The sequence below is a fragment of the Balaenoptera ricei genome, chromosome 5 (genome assembly GCF_028023285.1).
Source record: "Balaenoptera ricei isolate mBalRic1 chromosome 5, mBalRic1.hap2, whole genome shotgun sequence".
NCBI classification, from domain to species: Eukaryota; Metazoa; Chordata; class Mammalia; order Artiodactyla; family Balaenopteridae; genus Balaenoptera; species Balaenoptera ricei.
In genome coordinates this window covers 129,256,637-129,279,113 of record NC_082643.1, presented here as the reverse complement: position 1 = coordinate 129,279,113, position 22,477 = coordinate 129,256,637, and the positions used below count along the sequence as shown (strand labels likewise).

At 35.6% G+C, this 22,477-nt stretch overlaps 1 protein-coding gene across 6 annotated transcripts in view; it reads right to left on the bottom strand.

Annotated features, from left to right (window-relative positions):
• Positions 1 to 1,912: 1,912 nt before the first annotated feature.
• Positions 1,913 to 22,477, bottom strand: part of LARP1B (La ribonucleoprotein 1B) — a 130,356-nt gene continuing 109,791 nt past the window's right edge. For 2 of the 6 annotated variants that reach the window (XM_059923587.1, XM_059923588.1), the window contains exons 15-19: positions 10,392 to 10,540; positions 9,906 to 10,050; positions 4,961 to 5,070; positions 4,091 to 4,218; positions 1,914 to 2,312 (exon numbers count right to left, since the gene is read on the bottom strand). In XM_059923587.1, the coding sequence (XP_059779570.1) occupies positions 2,067 to 2,312; positions 4,091 to 4,218; positions 4,961 to 5,070; positions 9,906 to 10,050; positions 10,392 to 10,540 (778 nt within the window). In that variant the 3' untranslated portion in view covers positions 1,914 to 2,066. Of the gene's footprint in view, positions 2,313 to 4,090; positions 4,219 to 4,960; positions 5,071 to 9,905; positions 10,051 to 10,391; positions 10,541 to 22,477 lie in introns of those variants that run through there. The other 4 variants (XM_059923585.1, XM_059923586.1, XM_059923589.1 and 1 more) reach the window with 4 other exon arrangements.

Here is a 22,477-nt window from a genome sequence, read left to right as displayed (position 1 = left end):
CCAAGCTGTAACGATTTTTGCCTGGTCATCAAAGAGACACGCAGCCTTGCGTTATCCTGATGGAAGATTATGTATTTTCTGTTGACTAATTCTGTACACTTTTCATCGAGTGCTGCTTTCAGTTGGTCTAATTGGGAGCAGTACTTGTTGGAATTAATCGTTTGGTTTTCCGGAAGGAGCTCATAATAGAGGACTCCCTTCCAATCCCACCATATAAACAACATCACCTTCTTTGGATGAAGACTGGCCTTTGGTGTGGCTGGTGGTTGTGCATTTCTCTTGCCCCAAGATCTTTTCCATTCCACATTGTTGTACAGTAACCACTTTTCATCACCCGTCACAATTTGTTTTAAAAACGGAACATTTTCATTACGTTTCAGTAGAGACTCACATGAGGAAATACGGTCAAGACGGTTTTTTTCACTTCACCTATGTGGAACCCAAACATCAAAGCGATTCACATAACCAAGCTGGTGCAGATGATTTTCAACGCTTGATTTGGATATTTTGAGTATGTCAGCTATCTTCCTCATGGTATAATGTTGATTGTTCTCAATTATTTTTTCGGTTTGATCCCTATCAACTTAAACTGGTCTACCCAACCGTGGAGCATTATCCAGTAAGAAATCTCCAGCATGAAACTTCACAAACCACTTTTGACATATTTGATCAGTCACAGCTCGTTCTTCACACACTGCACAAATCTTTTTGTGTGTTTCAGTTGCATTTTTACCTTTCTTGAAATAATAAAGCATAATATGCTAAAAATATTGCTTTTTTTCTTCCATCTTCAATATTAAAATGGCTACACAAAACTTCACCAATTTTGGTAAGTCTTTTTTTAAATGCACGCTGATCTGACAGCTGTCACATACAATCTAACAAAATTGTTTCAAATAAAGTTAAAGACATCTTACAGAAAAAAAATGAACGAAACTTTTGGCCCACCCACTACAGTGGTCTTCTACTAGCAGAATTTGAAAATTACGGCTTTTCAGCTGTATTCTAAACAAAAATAATTAAAAATCAATTCAAATAATTTAGAATTAAGTGCTTTATTTTAATTCCCACAAAAACTGAAACTATCATTTACATCGGTTGCAACAGCAATAAAAATTAGAAGTCAATTCATTTCTTGCAAACACTTTTTATAAGCATAAAACAAAGTAAAGGACACAAAAAGTTACTCCTTTTAAACTGAAGATAATCTGACTACTTGTGACATACACACCTGCAGATGTACAAACAGCAAATGCATTCAAAACAGTGCAAGATTTAACTAATTTAGGACAGTATTCCAACCAATCCCAACTCAGTTTTCAATTACTTGTGCAGGTTTATAGAGTCACAAAAAGTAAATCTCTTCTAATATGTAACTGGCTGATGTCAATTCAGAACACTCCATACCAACACAACAATAACTATGGAAATCATGAGGCATGACTAGCGGGGAAAAAAGCAAAACCCAACATCCAAAGTGCATATACTTCAATATAACTGCAATATATTTCTACTTCTGTAAAAAAAAAAAAAAAATAGTTTTCTTTAAACTATAAATCTAAAAGAAAAGCAAATGTATCATTTCACATTCTTTTTCTGAATTTAAAAAACATATACATAATTGTCCTTTGTTTTTGGTAAGTTCAAATATGAATTGACAGTGGGGTTATTGGATTCTTTAAGAAAGCTCTATAGAATAGATGACTATAACATACTATATCTTCTTTAAGAAGTATGAGCTGAAATGTTAGGCATTCCTCGTGTTGTTTTTGTATATATTTAAGGAATGCTGTTCTTATAAACAATGGCTTTGAAAAAGAAATATATTATTTCAAATATATATTTGAGACCAAAATATATTACTAGAGGATCTCTATAAAAGGTTACCAAAATTATACTTATTCGTGAAATCAGGGAAAACGTTTTTAGAATTTATCTTCCTAGAAAAAAATGCTACCATTTTTCTTCCAATGCTACCAATTTATCACAATTAAACATCAGAAGATTTCCCCCAATAATTACTGATGTAAATGTTGATTTCAAGGGCAAACAACTTTCATCAGAGTCTATTTCTCAGGCAGTTCACCATGTGTTGAGACTGAGGCAGCACTGTTCTGGTGTGAATTGTCATTGGACTGCTGTGAAGTATTCCTTCTGGGAGAGTTTGTTGGGACCCGAAGCCGATTGGCAGGTGTAGGCTTAGCAGCACTCGGTGACTTTGTAGAGGAATTAGACGGAAGTCTGTGACGATTACTTTCCTCACCAGAAGTAGATGAATGTCTTTTTCTTTCAAATTCCTCACCTATAGGGGGCTGCAAATTATGAAAGACAACATAGTGATGATTTTACTATTTTTTCCTCCCTTCAAAATCTAAGGCCAGACTTTTCTAACAGAGGGAAACTATGCCGGCACTTCAGTAGATTTTATTAGTATAATGAAAACTTAACAGCAATTTAAGGTATTAAACTTAAATTTCCTCCTTATCAGTCAATTCTTTCATTCAACATGTTTATTAAGCTACTGTGTTTTAGGGCTTGAACTAAATAGTAGGGCATAAGCATAAGGCTGGGTTCGTTGTCTCTGGGAAAATGTTTCAGAGAGGCTATTTTCCTTCTTTATGCAACTTCTGTCAGTTGCAAAGCATTTATAACTCTAACACCTTCCTTCTCCAAACTTCCACGGTATTTAAAAGCAGAGGTCTGAATTCTTGGCTTCTGTTCAGATAGGGCAAAAATCACTAGTATTATAAAGCAGGGACATCTTGTGACAGAACTGGCTGGACCACTCCAGAAACACAGCTTTTTTTTTTTTTTTTTTAATTTTTGGCCATGCTGCAAGGCATGAGGGATCTTGGTTCCCTGACCAGGGATCGAATCCATGCCCCTTGCATTGGGAAATGCGTAGTCTTAACCACTGGACTGCCAGGGAAGTCTGAAACACAGCTCTTTAATTCCAGAGATGGAGGCACTTCTATTAATTCCATCCTTGGGCTATCAAATCTATTTACACAAAACTACAAAAGACAAACTAATTATAATACTAAGCAGAGATGAACCTAGCCTTCCTTTCACCTCTCTCTTTTCTGCTCTTTTTGATTCTTCTTTCCTTATTTCTCTCTTCTCTTCTTTCTCCTTTTCAACTTATTATGCTCATCCCCTTCTTTTTTTAAAATGTTTTCCTTTTCCTCTTGAAATCAAATTGTCTAAAGCCTATTCTCCTGTCTCTACACATGCACATAACATTCTTGCCCTAATTTTATTACGTGGGGAACCATAAATCCATGTTATATGAGCACGTGTTATGGAAACTATAGGATACAAGTACATAAAAAGTGAAAAATTTAAAAACTGTTAGTGAGGGGACTTCCCTGGTGGTCCAGTGGTAAAGAATCTACCTTAAATGCAGGGGATGCGGGTTCAATTTCTGGTCAGGGAACTAAGATCTCACGTGCCGTGGGGCAACTAAGCCCACACACCACAACTCCTGAGCTCATGCGCCTCAACTAGAGAGCCTGCGTGCTGCAGACTACAGAGCCCACATGCTCTGGAACCCGCGCACCACAACTACAGAGTCCACGGGCCCTAGAGCCTGCACGACACAACTAAAGAAGAGAAAACCCACATGCCACAACTAGAGAGAAGCCCGTGTGCCACAACGAATATCCCGTGTGCCACGACTAAGACCCGGCACAGCCAAAAATAAATAAAATAAAATAAATAATAAAGAAATCGTTAAAAAAATATATAAATAAATAAATAAAAACTGCTAGTGAGAAATGAGTAACATATCCACATAAAAGTTACTAAAACCATAAAATGTTTATCATGCATATCAAAATTAAAGTGAACTGACCATTGTTCCATGGTTATGTAAGATATTAACATTTAGGGACTCTGGGTAAACAGAATATATGGGAATTCTCTATACTACTTTTGCACCTCTTTTAAAGTTTGATTTCAAAACTGGAAAGTTAAATTTTCAATATTAAATTTAAAAAATAAAAATTATAAAATTAAACTTAAGAAAGTCACTGATAGCTCAAGCATAAGAGTAATAAAAATAATACAGGGGAAAGGACTTAAAACTTACGTCAACACGGAAGTCTTCCAACTTCTTAAAGCTACAGAGGTATTCCTGAAGTTTGGGGTCAATAGAATGTGTCTTAGATTGAGAATATTTTAGATAAGCCCAAAACTTTTCTAATCCATACAGCTGACCTAATAACAAAGAAGAACATACATGATAAAATATATAGAATCTTTAAAAAATGATTCATATTGGATATGATCCTTCCAGCATTAAACCATGTCTTCTATATACACTTTATCTAGATCTTGAAGATAAGACATTGTAAAATGAATAATGGCAGCTAACATTTATTGAGCATTTGCCATGTAACAGGTATTATTTAAGTGGTTTATTGTATATTAAACTAATTTGAACTATATACAACCCTATAATATAGGTGCTCTTGGGTATATTACTGATGAGTAAACTGAGGCTAACAAGGTTTTTGGAGTTTTTTTGTTTGTTTGTTTTTCTAACAAGGTTAAGTAACTTACCCATGGCCACAGAGCTACAAAGTAGGGGAAATGGGATTCAGACTTAGGTATCTAGCCCAGAGTCTGCACTGTTACTGTGCTATTCCACCTTTCCAAGCACACTTGCTCATGTTGCATAGAATTTTCATGTAATGGAACATCAGTGAGTAGTCATGTGTGTCAAATGAATAAAGACAAAATACAAATCCATAAAGGAAACACTTCGGAGTGGCTATTTTCCAACATCTCACAAGTAAGACCTTCATACTATACGGTGCTCTATCCTTCATCACAAACCATAACAGTGGCCTGAAAGTCTTAAATAGTCTGCCCTAAAAAAACAGTTACAAACTCCCTATTTATTGACAGACTCAGATTTACAATTTCCAAATAGAATAAGGTTATTGTTTTGTTTTACCAGATTCGTAGTCTTTTTTGGTTTCTTCTTGGAAATCCTTAAAAATTTCTTGTCTGAATTTTTTTTCCAGTCCATAACTATAAAACCTGAACAGACATTCTAATCCATACCTGTGGGAAGAAAATAAAAAGTTTATAATAAAATTTTTCCTATGACAATGCAAATAGTCATATTTAACAGCACTGATACAGGAAAACATGACACAAATAATCTCAAACAAAAGTGTTCAAATGTATGTAATTTTTAGTATGAAGATTTTTAGCTGAAGTGGTAATTAGTAATCCACAGCTGGCTTTGCTATTTTTGTTGACTCAGGCATAGCATCTCACGGAGGTATACTGGGAATATGCAAAATAAGAGGCAGCCCTTGGACAACTACACTATGGCTTATTTGAACAGACAGAGGATCTCTCCCTGGTATTTCTGAAGAACTCCCTGGTATTTTTCCCTGGTATTTCAAAAGAGTGACAGATTGGCAATGTTTTAGATTTTTTCCCAAACCAAGGCTTATAATGGTGTGTTAGTACATGGTATTAAATACTCTTGAACATAATCTCTAGGAAGATAAAGACCATACTCTTGGGCCATAGACCCTAGGTGTGGTTGACCCATTCAACTATAAAGGGACAAACCTAATTAAATGTCTCCTAAGAGAGTCTTCCTGCTTATAAAGTATATTAAATAAAAGATATTTTGCCAAAAGAATTGTATCACTGCATAAATCAGAAAAATTTGTTTCTTCTTACAGCTACCTAAAGAACCTGAGACAAGTTTTGGACAGTGGATCAAGAAATTACATGGGCTCAACCTTCAACTAATGGTGATGAGCAGAACCCATGAGAGTGGACATGGACAAGGTCAATGGACATGGACAAGGTCAATGGTCAGTAAAGGGACCATCTAGCTCATTCAAATAAAACATGTCGCAATTTAGAAAATTCCTCATTTAGAATCCTTAAGTCATTCTGGGTGCCTCAGTGGAGGAGAGGCTGTATTTCTTCATTCCTGGTATCATAATACTGCCCAGCCATTATTCACAGGAAGAAGGGTGTGTGTGTGTGTGTGTGTGTGTGTGTGCGCGCGCGTATGCATGCATATGTCCTTTGTAACCAGCTTATTTACAAGATAGAGAGTGACGGTCTCTCTGAAAGAATAAACAGGTTTCTTGGTAAGACGGCAAGAGGAATGCAGGACTACCAACCATACACTAACCTGAGCCCTTTCCTTTGGTAGCCATAAGTGACACTATTCCTTGAGCTTGTATGACTGAGGCTAAGGGGACTGAGTACTAAAGAAACACCAGTTCAGAATGACAAACCTGTCTTAATACTCCTCTTATGGGATCATATTATATTGATACCAGTGGTTCTCAACCTTGACTACATATGTGAACCATCTAGGAAGCTTTTAAAAAGTGCTGATGCCCAGGCTCCACTCCAAACCAGTGAAATCATAACCCCTGGGGGTGAAGCCTAGGCTTCTTTCTTTCCTTCTGGAAAGGAGGATTGAGAAATTTTAGGTTTTATCAAGTAAATGACATTTTAGAGGAATGTTAGGATTCTTAGATTTTTGGTAAAGGCCAACTGACTACTACAATATCTGGATTTCTAGTCTTATTTTTTAGCAAACTAATTCCAAAGATCAAAAATATAACATTAATAATACAATCCAAATATGCAGCATAAATGCTGGAGTAAAGAGCAGGGGCAAATGACCAGTCTCTCAGTTGTCATTTACTCACTAACCAATCACTGTGAGACAGCTTAGATGAGTAGAAAACAAAAAGGCTGAGAACCAGAAAGAACTACATTTGAATTCTAGGCTTATAATCATCTCTCTAAAAATGGGGATAATAATATCCTTCTTTTCAATAATAGATAATATTCGTAAAGCACTTAGACCAGAGCTGGCACATTGCAGATATGTATGTAATTAATGTTACTTCTCTCCTTTCTTCTTGAAACCATCCTACTGCTAATGTTAGTCAATGGATATATTCAGTACTGATCTTCTTCCTAATAAAAGTAACCATTTATTGAGCACTTACTATGTGTCAGATAGTATGTTAAGCTATTATAAACATACACAGAATACCATAGGAACAAAGAAGAGGAACTCCCAATCTAGACTTGGGTAGAAATGGGATCAGAAAAGTTATAGAAAGTCCTGAGGAACAAACAGAAATTGTTTGCATAAATAGCAAAATATGCTGAGATTAATTATAACAAATGCTTTCAAACTTTTCTAAGTCCAATAGTAAGAAAAATATTTTACCTTGTGACCAAGTCAACACAACACTCACATATATACGTGTGTGCATAAAAACATATGTTTTATAAATAATTAAATTTGTATTTATGTATGAATTGTAAAACATATTAACCTTACTATGTTCAGTGCAGTCTGATATTTTCTATTTTTTTAAGTAAGTCAGAACCAGTAAATTGATTTCACAACCCACTAACGGGTAGCAAAACACAGTTTGAATGAGAACATCTAGATCAGCCACTATGAAGAACAGTTTGGAGGTTCCTTAGAAAAATAAAAATAGAACTACCATATGATCCAGCAATCCCACTCCTGAGCATGTATCTGGAAAAAATTACAATTTGAAAATATACATGCACCCCAACGTTCAGAGCAGCACTACTTACAATAACCAAGACATGGAAGCAACCTAAATGTCCATCGACAGATGAATGAATAAAGAAGATGTGGTACATATATACAATGGAATGCTACTCAACCATAAAAAAAGAATGAAATAATGCCATTTGCAGCAACATGGATGGACCTAGAGATTGTCATACGAAGTAAGTCAAAGACAAGTATCATATAGATATCACTTATATGTGGACTCTAAAAAGATGATACAAATGAACTTATTTACAAAACAGAAACAGACTCACAGACTTTGAAAACAAACTTATGGTTTGTTTTCCAAAGGGGAAAGGTTAGGGGAGGGATAAATTAGGAGGTTGGGATTAACATATACACACTACCGTAGATAAAACAGATAATTAACAAGGACCTACTAGCACCGGGAACTCTACTCAACCTATATGGGGAAAGAATCTGAAAAAGAATGGATTATATGTATATGTATAACTGAATCACTTTGCTGTACACCTGAAACTAACACAACATTGTAAATCAACTATACCCCTACATAAAATAAAAAATTTTTAAAGAAAGAAATGGCAAATATTGCCTTCAGTGCCAACTCTGATAAACTGGCAGTAGCTATCAAAGCTGTGATAAGAAAGACTATAAATCTGAATTCAAGAATAATATTAAACAATGCTGGGATTGATTTAAAGATGTCAGTAATGGACAGAGAAGAGGGAAAAAGAGGTACACATGCCATTTATCTATCATTCCTGAACAAGATCAAGATTCTATATGAAAACTAAATGGGCTTTGTTTTTACACAAGTCAGTGCAAATGTAAATGTTTTTTCAAAGAAATTTATTTGCATATCTTGTATTCCTCTTGAAGATCACAATATTGACTAACAATAGATTCTTATTTGAGCTTTACAAGAGGAATCCATTTTTAGAACCTGAAGAAGGGTAAATTTAGGTAAATACTGAGTGGAAAGTTATCTTTTTTCTTCTTCCATCTCATCTCCTTTCCTCCCTTTTCCCAAGAATGAATAGCTTAGCTTGCATGAATCCATTTCATGTTCCTTCTCATCCTCTTGGCCTGTTCTCAACTCAGCCCTATTGGCACAAACTTCCCCTGAACATTTCTCATGGAAGCAAGATCTAACCTAGACAAAAAGAAGAGTTAGCAAAGCAGAGGGAGGATGAAGAGAAGAATAAGCAGAGGTAAGAATATGTACAGATGTCTAGAGGCTAGAGAGCTCGGTTCATTTGGAGAACATGTAGTTCAGTACCACGGTTGCCTAGAGGACTACAGTTGACCCTTGAACAACGTGCAGGTTAGGAGCGCCAACCCTCCCACAGTTAAAAATCTGAGTATAACTTAAAAGTTGGCCCTCTGTATACACGGTTCCTCCATATCCACAGATTCAATCAACCATGGATTATGTAGTACTGTAGTATTTACTATTGAAAAAAATCTGCATATAAGTGGACCCATTCAGTTCAAACTGGTATTGTTGAACAGTCAACTGTAGTAGGAAAAAATGAGACTGAACAGGTGCGTCAGGATGTATCATGAGAGACCTTATTTTTTCTTGTCTCAAGGAATCTTAACTGATTTGGCTCTAAGCATGTAACAATTTGGGGACATATATGCACATCCAAGGGAAATCTGTAATGGTAGGGGCAAGTGAGAGAAAAATCTGTCTTTCAAATTACATTTGGCCTTTGTACCAGCCCCTAACATGGTTCCAAACATGATACCCACAAACTTGTGTAGTCCCCTCCTACATTATACCAGGGTTGGTCTGTGTGAACACTATAATATGGCAGAAGTGATGTCACTTTCAAGTGTAGGTTAAGTAAGACACCGAAGCGTTCATCTTGGAAGTTCTCCCCCTTTCTTAGATCATTCACTCTGGGTGAAGTCACATTGTGAAATGCCCTATGGAGAGACCTATGTGCCAAGGTACTGAAGCCTCCTGCCAATATCCAAGTGAATGAGCTTGAAGAAGATCCTCTAGCCTGAGTCAAGTCTTCAGAGACTGCAGCCCTGTCCAATACCTTGACTGCAATCCTATGAGAGAACTGAACCAGAGCCACCCAGCTAAGCTGTTTCTGGAGTCTTGACCCTTAGAAACTATGAACTAATAAATGTTTGTTGTTTTAAGCTTCTGCGTTCTGGGGTAATTTGCTATGCAGCAATAGAAAACTAACACAGTCCTTCTCCCAGTTATCACGTGGTACTTTCACAGTTCAAAATCAGGCTACTTCCGTACTAGTTTTTAGTATTTTTAAAAAATTCCCTCCAAGTGTAAAAATATGAGAAAATATTTGACCTGTAATTTTCTTTTGCATCTTCCCAAGCAAGTTGTCTAAATTCCTCATACATTGTTTTATTGAAGTGATCTCTGAGGAAAAAGGACCAGAAACGAAAGAGGGTATTCATTTCTTGGGACTGGCCAATTCCCAAGTGTTTTCTCTCTGGAAAAAGTCAAAACAGCAGACGTTTTACATAACGTAAAATAAAGAAAGCTGAAACATATTAATACCCAATTGGGTTTCTTTTAAACAAAGAACAAATAATCCATTTTCTGACTCACTGCTCAAATTTAAGCATTTGTCAAAAGTAATAAGAATATAGTAAGTTTTATTTCCTAATGTGTCTAAGCTACAAAATACATGAATAAAGAATATATATAAACACATTTACTTAAGGCAATTATAACAAAAGACTATTTTAACCTGATATTAAATGTCACAATTTGAATTTTTTAGAATTATGTTTTAATTTTAAAGATAGCTATATAAAGGAAGGCTCTTACCACTTAGGCATCTTCTACGATACTTGTGGTACACTTGTTGGGTAAAGCCATTTTCCTTCAAAAGTTCATGAGAAGGGTGCTGGAACTTTGGGAATGAATGAGGAGTACATACTAGCGGTGCACCTTCTGAAGGCGAAGCATTTGAACTGCTGTTTGAGGAAGGGGAAAAAAGCCTTCAAACTGAAATATCAAGAACCAAGTGTTTAAACCACTTTGTACTACTTGTTTACTGGGAGTCTGAGCAGTGGAAAAGGCACTAGTCCCCAAAACTCTCCTAAACTAATGATACACAGATCTACATATGAATTGCTATCTATGTTCAACACATGGGTAAATTCAGAACTTGATAAAGGACATGGTCATAAATTCTCAAACTAAAACAATAAGTAGAAGCAGATAACTGACTAGCTAGCTTACTCTTCTCCTCCAGATCCATTATTAATTTAGTTTATATTTGTTTTTTTCTTATAGTACTGGGGAAATTTTCAATTTTCATGAGTAATTAGGTTAATGATATAAATTGAATAAGTGGATAAAATCTGGCACAAAGGCAATATTTTCATTATCCTAAAGACATACCTGTAATTCTGTAAATCAATTTCACTTCTGAAATTTCGCCTATATCTATCTTTTCCTTTTCATCTTCACTCTGTTATTCAAATTGAGGTTTTCCTCCTCTTTCACTTGAACTAATTGGTCTCCTTGTTTTTTCAATCTCCCTCCTCTATACTGCCACCAAAATGATCTTCCTAAGACTGCTCTAAATCAGTGGTTCTCAATGTGTGGTCTGTAGATGCTTGGAGGGGTTCCCAAGAACCTTCCAGAAAGTTTGCAAGGTCAAAACTATTTTGACAACAATACTTAGACATTATTTGCCCTCTTCACTGTGTTTACATTTGTACTGATAGTACTAAACAATGGTGTATAAAACTGCTGATGCAAACTGAGGCAGTGGTACCAAACTTTACTTACTAGTGATTATATTGTTCACTGCTATGTACTTGAAAAAAAGTTTTAATGCCAGTTTCACCTTAAGAGTTCCTTGATGAAGCAAAAAAAAAAAAATTAACTTTATGAAATCTCAACACTTGAGTACGTCTCATTATGTGTGACAAAATGGGACAGAAGCTTTAGTTTTGCAAAATGAGAACATTCTGGAGATATTTCACAACAACGTGAACATACTTAACACTACTGAACTGTACTCCTAAAAATGGTTAAGATGGTGAATATTCATGCTATGTGTTTTTTATAACAATTAGGGGGAGAAAAGCACTTTGGCAGCATATCAATATATGATGGCTGTTGTTATGGACTAAATGTTTGTTGAATTCCTAACCCCCAATGTGACGGTACTAGGACATAAATAAGTCATGACAGTAGAGCTCTCATGAGTGGGATAAGTGCCCTTATGAGAGGAGACACAAGAGAGCTTCCTTCTTCTCTCTCTGCTCTCTGCCATGTGAGGATACAACAAGATGGCCATCTGCAAACTAGGAAGCAGGCCCTCACCAGATATGGGATCTGTTGGCACCTTAATCTTGGATCTGTGAGAAATAATTGTTTGTTGTTTAAGCTCCCCAGCCTATGGCATATTTGTTACAGCAGTACTAACTACAACAGTTGTCTTAAAGCACTCATGCGATAAAATTGTGAGCTGAACTGTTTTTTTCATGGAATACCATTTTTAATTAGAAGACTAGCCAACAAATTATGGTTATTCAGGCTTTGTTTTGTGTCAGACATTTCCTTGAAAATGAACAAAATGAGTCTGTAACGTTCAGGAAAAATTCGAGCTTTCATGCAAAAATAAGAATTTTGGAAACTCTGTATTTGTCACCATGAGCCTAGTAATTCCCACTCATACCTAAACACTTATCTAATGAAATCAGTGCTGGGTTATTTTTTAGGAGTTTGTGTGTGTTGTAAAATATATATGATATTTGTAATTTTAGCCATTCTTAAGTGTACTACTCATCAGCATTAAATATTCACAATGTTATATAACTCTTACCACTACCTCTACCAAAACCTTCTTTATCATCCCCAACAAAAACTCTATCCATTAAATAATGAATAACTCTTTCCCTTTCCCTGCAGTCCCCAGTAACCTCTATTTTACTTTGTCTTTGACTATTCTAGGTACCTCATATAAGTGGAAGCATACTATATTCATCCTTCTCAGTCTGCCTTATATCACTAAGCATGTTCTCAAGGTCCATCCATGTTGAAGCTGAAATCAAAATTTCATTCTTTTATATGGCTGAATCATATTCCATTGTATGTATATACCTACTATGTTTATCTAGTCATCGCTGATGGACTCTAGTGTTGTTTCCACCTTCTGGCTATTATGAATAATGCTGCTATAAACATGGCATAAAAATATCTGTTCAACTCCCTCTTTTCAATTCTTTTGGATATATACCTAGGAGTCAAATAGCTGGGTCATGTGTTAGTTCTATGTTTTACCATTTTGAGAAAATGCCAAACTGTTTTCCACAATGGCTGCAGCATTTTATATTTCCAAGAGCAATGCACAGGGTTCTAATTTCTCCACATCCACACAAACATTTGTTTTCAGTTTTTTTTATTATACATATCTGTATTAGTCAGCTCAGCTGCCATAACAAGATACCACAGACTGGATGGCTTACACAATAGAAATTTATGTTCTCACAGTTCTAGAGGCTAGAAGTCCAAGATCATAGTGCCAGCAGTGTTGGTTTCTGGGGAGGCCTCTCTTCTTGGCTTACAGAGAACCACCTTCTCATTGTGTCCTCACATGGCCTTTCCTCTGTCTACACGCAGAAAGAGAGAGATCTCTGGTGTCTCTTCCTCTTCTTACAAGGTCAGATTAGGGCCCCATCGTTATGGTTTCATTTAACCTTAATTATCTCCTTAAAGGCCCTATCTCAAATACAGTCAAGCAGGGGGGTTAGGGTTTCAGCATATAATTTCAGAGAGACAATTCAGTCCATAACACCATCCTAATAGGTATGAAGAGGTATCTCATTGTGGTTTTTGATTTGCATTTCTCTAATGATTAATGATATTGCACACATTTTCATGGGTTTATTGGCCACTTGTATATCTTCTCTGGAGAAATTCTATTCAAATCCTTTCCCAATTTTTGAATTGGGTTTTTTGGGAGACTTCTGTATATTTGGAATATTAACCCCTTATCGGATATATAATTTGCAAATATTTTCTCCTATTCAGTAGGTTGTCTCTTCACTCTGATAGTTTCCTTGATACACAAAAGTTCGTAATTACGACGAAGTAAAATTTATCAATTTTTCTCTTTTATTGTCTGTGTTTTTGGTGTCATGCTCAAGAAACCACTGTCAAATCTAGGGTCATAAAGATGTTCCCCTACATTTTCTTCTAAGAGTTTTATAGTTTTAGCTCTTAAGTTTAGATCTTTGATCCATTTTAATTTTTTGGTATCTGGTATAAAGTATGGATCCCATCTTTTCACACACTGGATATCCAGTTTTCCCGGCACCATCTGTTAAAAAGATGACCCTCTCCTTCACTGAACAGTCTCAGCACCCTTGTAGAAAATAAACTGACCATATATGACAGAGTTTATTTCTAGACTCTCTATTCCATTGGTCTATACGTCTGTCCTTATGCCAAGACCATACTGTTTTAATTATTGTAGCCTTGTAGTAACTTTCAAAGTTGGGAAGTGTTGGTCCTCCAGTTTTAGTCTTCTTTTTAAGGTCATTTGGGCTTTTCAGGGCTCCTTGCAATTCCATGTAAATTTGAGGATCAGCTTTTCCATTTTTGTGAAAAAGGCTACTGGAATTTTTGTAGGGATTGTGTTGAATCTATAGATCACTTTGGATTGTAATAATGTCTTAACAATGTTAAGTCTTCCTATCCATGAAAATGGATTGTCTTTCCATTTATTTAGGTCTCCTATAATTTTTTCAGCAATGTGTTTTGCAGTTTTCAGTGTATAAGTCTTTCACCTCCTTGGTTAGATTTATTCCTAAGTATTTAATTTTTAGATGCTAATGTAAATAGAATTGCTTTCTTAATTTCCTTTTCAAATCGTTCAATGCTGCATATAGAAACACAACTGATTTATGTGTATTTTGTACAGTGCAACTTTGCCTAATTTGTTTATTAGCTTCAGTTTCTTTCTTGTTGATTCTTTGGAATTTTCTATTTATGGAATCATATTATTTGTGACTAGAGATAGATTTACCTCTTCCTTTCATATTTGATGTCTTTTCTTTCATTTTCTTCTCTATTAGTTCCGGCTAGGACTTCCAGCACAACAGTGAATACCAATGGCAAAAGCGTGTATCCCTGTCTTGTTCCTGATCTTAGGGGGACAGCTTTCAGTCTTTCACCATTGAGTATAATGCCAGCCATGGGTTTCTCATAAATGCTTTTTTCATGTGAGGAATTTTCCCTCTAGTCCTAGTTTTCTAAGAGGTTTTAATCATAAAAGGATGTTGGATTTTGTCCTTTTCTATGTCAATTGATATGATTATGTAGTTTTTCCCTTAGTTCTATTAATATGATGTATAATGTTGATTTTCTTGTATTGAACCACTCTTGTACTACTGGGATAAATCCCGCTTGCCATGGTGAATAATCCTTTTATTATGCTATTGGATTTCATTTGCTAATATTTTGTTGAGGACATATGCATCTATATTCATAAGGATACTGGCATATAATTTTATTTTCTTGTGATATCTTTATCTGGTTTTGGTATTAGGGTAATGCAGGCCTCAGAGAATAAGTATTCCCTTCTCTTCAATTTTTTGAAGGAGTCTGAAGAGAGTTAGTGTTAATTCTTCTTCAACTATTTGGTAGAACTTACTAGTGAAGCAATTTGGCCCAGAACTTTCTTTGTTAGGGATTTTTGATTCCTGATTTGATCTCTTTACTTCTTACAGGTGGGTCGAATCTTTTATTTCTTATTGAATCAGTTTAGGTAATTTATATGTTTCAAGGAATTTATGCATTCCTTCTAGGTTACCTAATTTGTTGATGTATAGTAATTTGTTCATAGTATTCTCTTAGAATCCCTTCTATCTCTATAAGGTCAGTAGTAATGTCTCCATTTTCATTTCTGATTTTAGTTACTTGTATCTTCTTTTTTCCCCTTGGCAGTCTAGCTAAAGAAAGGCTTGTCAGTTTGTTGATCTTCTTAAAGAACCAACTTTTGATTTCACTGATTTTCTCTACTGTTTTACTCTTCTCTATATTGTTTATTTTTACTCTAATCTTTAATATTTCTTTCCTTCTGCTATTTTTGTTTTTAGTTTGCTCTTCCTTTTTGATTTCCTTATGGTAAAATGTTAGGCTACTGATTTGTGATTTCTCTTCTTTTTAAATGTGATTTCTCTTCTTTTCTCTTTTTTTCTCTTCTTTTTACATCTATAATTTTCCTGCACCCCATAAGATGTGGTATGCTGTTTCCACTTTCATTCATCTCTAAGTACAGTCATCCCTCGGTATTCATGGAGGATTGGTTACAGAACCCTTCATGGATGCGAAACCCATGGATATGGAGGGCCAACTGTATTTTCTAATTTCCATTGCAATTTCTTCTTTGACCCATGGGGTACTTAAGAATGTGTTGTTTAATTTCCACATATTTGTGAATTTTCATTTTCCTTCTGTTAGGGATTTCTAACATCATCCCACTGTGGTCAGAGAAGATACCTTGTGTGACATTTCTTTTAAAGTCTATTGAAACTTCTGTTACGGCCTAACATTGGTCTATTGTGGAGAATGTCCCACGTGTACTTATGCATTTGTATTCTTCTATTGCTGGGTGAAATATTCTATAAATGTCTGTTAGGTCTAATTGGCTTATTATGTTGCTCAAGTCCTCTATTTTGTTAATCATCTTATGTTGAGTTGATCTATGCATTATTGAAATCAGGGTATTGAAATCTCCAACTATTCTTGTAGAACTATTTATTTCTCCTCTCAATTCTGTCAATTTTTGCTTCATATAACTCCCGAGGGGCTGTTATTAGTTACATAAATGTTTATAATGAAACTTCTATTAATATATAATGTCCTTACCTCTTGTAATCTTTTTGGATTTAAAGTGTATTTTGTTTGATATTAAAATAGCCACCCCAGCTCTCTTAAATTTGCATCTTTTCACTTTCAATCTATTTGTGTCTTTGAATCTAACATGAGTCTCTTGTAGACAGTATATAGTTGGATCATGTTTTTAATCCATTCTGCCAATCTCTGCCTTCTGATTGGAAAATGCAATCTATTCATATTTAAAGTACTTACCGGTAAGGAAGGACCTGCCATTTTGTTATTAGTTTTCTATATGCCTTATAGATTTGCTGTCCCTCCTTTCCTCTCTTATTGCCTAACTTTTGTGTTGTTTCTTTTCCTTTTGAATAAAATATTTTGATCCCTTCTCATTTCCTTTTACATATATTCTATAGATATTTTCTTTGTGGTTATCATGAGGATTACATTAACAAAAACTCTGCTCTTATACACCTCTGTTCCCCACTTTCTGTTACTGATGTCATAAATTACATCTTTATACACTATATACCCAACAACATAGATTAGTAATTTTTTAATGCATTTGTCTTTTAAATAACATACAAAGTAAAAAATGGAGTTACAAATTAAATTACAACAAAACTCTTACCAAAGTTCTTTCTTTCTTCAGATGGCTTCATGTTACTGTCTAGTGTCCATTCATTTCAAACTGAGGACTATCTTTAGCATTTCTTGTTGGGCAGATCTAGTGGTAATGAACTCTTTCAGATTTTTTTTTTTTTTTTTTGGTATAAAGACTTTATCTTTTAGAGGAGTATTAGGGTTACGGCAAATTGCGTGAAAGGTATAGAGAGCTCCCTCATACCATCTGCATGCCTTGTTCCCCACACAACAGCCTCCCCCACTATCAACATCCAGCACATCTCCCATCAGAGTGGTACATTTGTTACAACTGACAAACCCACACTGACACATCATAATCACCCAAAGTCCATAGCTACATTAGCGTTCTCTCTTGGTGTTGGACATTCTACGGGTTTGGACAAATGTAAAACGAGATGTAGCCATCATTATAGTATCATACACAGTATTTTCACCTCCCGAAAAATCCTGTGTTCCACCTGTTCATCTCTCCCTCCCCTCAACCTCTAGAAACAACAACTGGTCTTTTTATCACCTCCATAGTTTTCCTTTTCCAGAATGTCGAATAGTTGGAATTTTACACTGTGTAGCCTTTTCAGATTGGATCCCTTCACTTAGTAATGTGCATTTAAGGTTCCTCCATGACTCTTCATGGTTTGATAGCTCATTTCTTTTTTCCACTGAATAATAGTCCATTGTCTGAATATACCACAGTTTATCCATTTGCCTACTGAAGGATGTTCTGGCTGCTTCCAAGTTTTTGCAATTATGAATAAAGCTGCTTTAAACATCCATGAGCAGGTTTTTGTGTGGACATAAGTTTTCAGCTCCTTTGGGTAAGTACCAAGGAGGGCGACTGCTAGATTGTATGGTAAGAGTATGTTTAGTTTTGTAAGAAACTTCCAAACTGTCTTCCAAGGTGGCTGTACCATTTTGCATTCCTACCATCAATGAATGAGAGCTCCTGTTACTCCACATTCTCACCAGCATTTATTAGTGTTGCCAGTGTTCTGGATTTTCGCCATTCTAATAGGTATGTAGTAGAATCTCACCATTGTCTTACTTTGCAATTCCCTGCTGATAAATATGATGTGGACTATCTTCATGTGCTTATTTGCCATTTATATATCTTCTCCGGTGAAGTGTCTGTTCGTCTTTGGCCCATTTTCTAATCAGGTTTGTTGTTGTTGTTGAGTTTTAAGAGTTCCTTGTATATTTTGGATAATAGTCCTTTATCAGATATGTCTTTTGTAAATACTTTCTGCCATTCTGGGGCTTGTCTTTCCATTCTCTTGACAGTGTCGCTCACAGAGCAAAAGTTTTTCATTTTAATGAAGTCCAGCTTATTGATTTCTTCCTTCTCAAATTTTGCTTTTGGTGTCATATCTAAAAAGTCACCACCCAATCCAAGATCAGGTAGATTTTCTCCTGTTATCTTCTAGGAGTTTTATAGTTTTGTGTTTTACGTTTAGGTCTGTGATCCATTTTGGGTTATCTTTTGTGAAGGGTGTAAGATCTATGTCTAGACTTAATCTTTGCATGTGAATGTCCAACTGTGCCAGCACCATTAGTTAAAAAGATTATCTTTGCTCCTTTATCAAAGACCATTTGACTATATTTATGTGGATCTATTTCTGGGCTCTCCATTCTGTTCCATTCATCTATTTGTCTATTTTTCCACCAACACCACACTGTCTTGATCACTGTAGCTTTACAGTGAAGGCAGGTAGTATCAATTTTCTAACTTAGTTCTTCTCCTTAAAAATTATGTTGGCTATTCTGATAAAAAGGAACAAAACTGGGTTATTTGTGGATGGACCTAGAGTCTGTCATACAGAGTGAAGTAAGCCAGAAAGAGAAAAACAAATATCATATATTAATGCATATATGTGGAATCTAGAAAAAATGGTACAGATGAACCTATTTGCAGGGCAGGAATAGAGACACAGACATAGAGAACGGACAGGTGGACACAGGGCGGGAAGGGGAGGGTGGGACGAACTGGGAGATTAGGATTGACATATATACACTACCATGTGTAAAATAGATAGCGGGAACATGCTATAAAGCATAGGAAGCTCAGCCCAGTGCTCTGTGATGACCTAGATGTGTGGGATGGGGGGGTGGGAGGGAGGTCCAAGAGGGAGGGGATATAGGTATACATACAGCTGATTCACTTCATTGTACAGCAGAAACTATCACAACATTGTAAAGCAATTATACTCCAATTTAAAAAAATAAATAAACAAAGGGAAAAATTAAAAAAAATTTTTTAAAATTATGTTGGCTATTCTGGGTTTTTTGCTTCTCCATATAAATTTAAGAATCATTTTGTTAATATCCACAAAATAACTTCCTGGGATTTTTTATTGGAATTGTATGGAATATGTAGATCAAGTTGGGATGAACTGACATCTTGACAATATTGAGTCTTCTATCCATGAACATGGAGTGTATCTCCATTTATTTAGTTTTTTTATTCCTTTCATCAGAGAGTTTTGCAGTTTTCCTCATACAGATCTTGTACATATTTCGTTAGATTTATACCTATTTCTTTTGGGGGGGGTGATAATGTAAATAGTATTTTGTTCTTTTTAAACATTTATTTATTTATTTATTTATTTATTTTTGGCTGCTTTGGGTCTTCATTGCTGCGCGCGGGCTTTCTCTAGTTGCGGCGAGCAGGTGCTACTCTGTTGCGGTGCGTGGGCTTCTCATTGCAGTGGCTTCTCTTTGTTGCAGAGCATGGGCTCTAGGGGCGCAGGCTTCAGTAGTTGTGGCATGCAGGCTCAGTAGCTATGGCTCACAGGCTCTAGAGCACAGGCTCAGTAGTTGTGGCACACAGGCTTAGTTGCTCCGTGGCATGTGGGATCTTCCCGGACCAGGGCTTGAACCTGTGTCCTCTGCATTGGCAGGAAGATTCTTAACCACTGTGCCACCAGGGAAGTCCAACAGTAGTTTGCTTAATTAATTTCAAATTCTACTAGTTCATTGTTGTTACACAGGGAAGTGATTGACTTTTGTATATTAACCATATATCCTGCAACCTTGATGTAATTGCTTATTAGTTCCAGGAGTTTTTGTTAATTATTTATGACTTTTTACATATACAATCATGTCATCTGTGAACAAAGACAGTTTTATTTCTTCTTTCTAATTCAATATGTCTTTTGTTTCCTTTTCTTTTCCCTCAGGCTTTGTTTATCTCTGAATGTCTCCCTCAATTTTGAAGGGCAGTTTTGTCAGATAAGGAATTCTCAGTGGATGGGGTTTTTTCCCCCCAGCACTTTGAATATATCAGTCTACTGACTTCTGGCCTCTGAGAAACTGCCTGATACATTTACTAAGGACCTCTTGTATGTGATGAGTCTCTTCTCTCCTGCTGCTTTCAGGATTCTCTCTTTGTCTTTGGTTTTCAACAGTTTGATTAGTGTCTTAATGTGAGTCTCTTTGGGTTTATCCTACTTCAAGTTCATTAAGCTTATTAGATTTGTAGATTCATGTATTTCATCAAATTGGGAGCCACTATTCTTTCAAATATTCTTCCTGCCCCCTTTTTCCTCTTTTCCTTCTGAGATTCCCACAATGTGTGTATTGGGCTAGTTCATGTGTCCTACAGATCCCTTAGACACTGCTAGTTTTTTCTTCTTTCTTTCTATTCCTCAGACTTGATAATTCAAATTGTTCCATCTTTAAGTCTACTGATTCTTTCCTCTTTCTTCTGTTTGATGAAATCTGCTTTTGAGCCTTCTGGTGTATTTTTCATTTTAGTTATTATATTTTCAGCTCCAGAATTCCTTTCTGGTTCCTTTGTATAATTTCTATCTCTATTGATAATCTTGTTTTCTTCATACATTGTTTTGCTATCTTTGTCTATATCTTCCTTTATTTACCTCTTTGAGTATCCTTAAAACAGCTGTTTTAAAGACTTCGTTTAGAAAGAATGGAACCCAGGCTTCATCAGGTACATTTTCTGTCAATTAATTTTGTTCCTTCAAATGGCCCATACTTTCTTATTTCTTTGTAAGCCTTGTGATTTTTTCGTTGAACAATGAAGATTTGAATCTTATAATGTGGTAACTCTGGAAATCAAATTCTCCCTCTTCCCCAGGGTTTGCTGTTTTTTTTCAGCTATTGTAGGCTGCTTCTGTGCTGGGATAAGCCTGAGGTAAAAGCTTAAAGTCTCCTTAGGTTTTTTCCCACATCTTTCCTTGGGCATGGGTGGTAATTTTCTAAATTTCCCTCTATTAGTGGTTGTTTTCGAAAAAAAGAAAAAAAAAAAAAGGACATTCAGACAGTGGGGATGAAACAATGGTTACTGGACTCTGTGTCTGTACCTTGTTGACCAGAGGCAGTTAGCAGTCAACACAGAACTCCAATATTTGGAGGACAAGGTCCTTATTGCCTACTTTGGATCCAGCAAGCCACACCAGAGGTGTGGGTTGCCATCTTCCCAAATGCCTGTCACAGGGCTGGGGCAGTGGGAGATGGCCGCTACTACACCAAAGGCTGATATCAACGAATATTAACCATTTACCAGACACGCCTTCCCCTGGAAGCTTTAAGTGTTCAGATAGACTGTAGAGTTCCAAAATAGTCAATGCAGACAGTTTCTGTTGATACAGTTGTTGTCTAAGTGGTGAGACAGATTCCTGTTCCTTCCCATTCTGCCATCTTCCTGACATTACTCTCCTTAGTGGTTATTTTTTTTAATGTAATTTTTTTTTTTATTGTATTCTGAGATGTGTCATCATTTAAAAGCCCGCATAACTCAGTTAATCAATTTTTCCAAATGACCAATTCATGATGTTACAAATGCATGCATAGACAAAAAGAGCCATTCAAAGTGGAAGAAGTCCAATGGCTTTTAATGTAACAGAGTATGAAAAATTCACTGAGTAGAAGAAGGTCACTTATATATGGTTTAGATTCTACACTGCAACTAACTTTTAAAAAATTACCACTTGTTCAGCTTTAGTATAATATCAAAGAAGAATACCTACAATTATCTGAAAAGGCTATTAAAATACTCCTCCCTTTCTTGGATTTTATTCCTCTACTTCAACAATAAAAAAACAAATTATAAGATTAAATATAGAAACACATGAGAATCCAGTTATCTAATATAAAGGGAAAACATTAAACAAATATGCAAAACTTTAAAACAATGCCACTCTATTCAGGAATTTTTCTGTTTTGAGAAATATAATTATATTTCATAAAAATATGTCATTTATGTTAATATGTAATACGTTTATTATTGTTATTTTAAATGAATAAATATTTAATTGTTTTCAGTTTTACTTTTAAACTCAATTCAGTTTAATTTTTTACTTTTACATTATATAACTCCCATAAACAAAAGCTCTTTGAAGTCCTCAATAACTAAAAGGATAAAGAGGTCCTTAGACAAAAAGGTTTGAAAACTATTT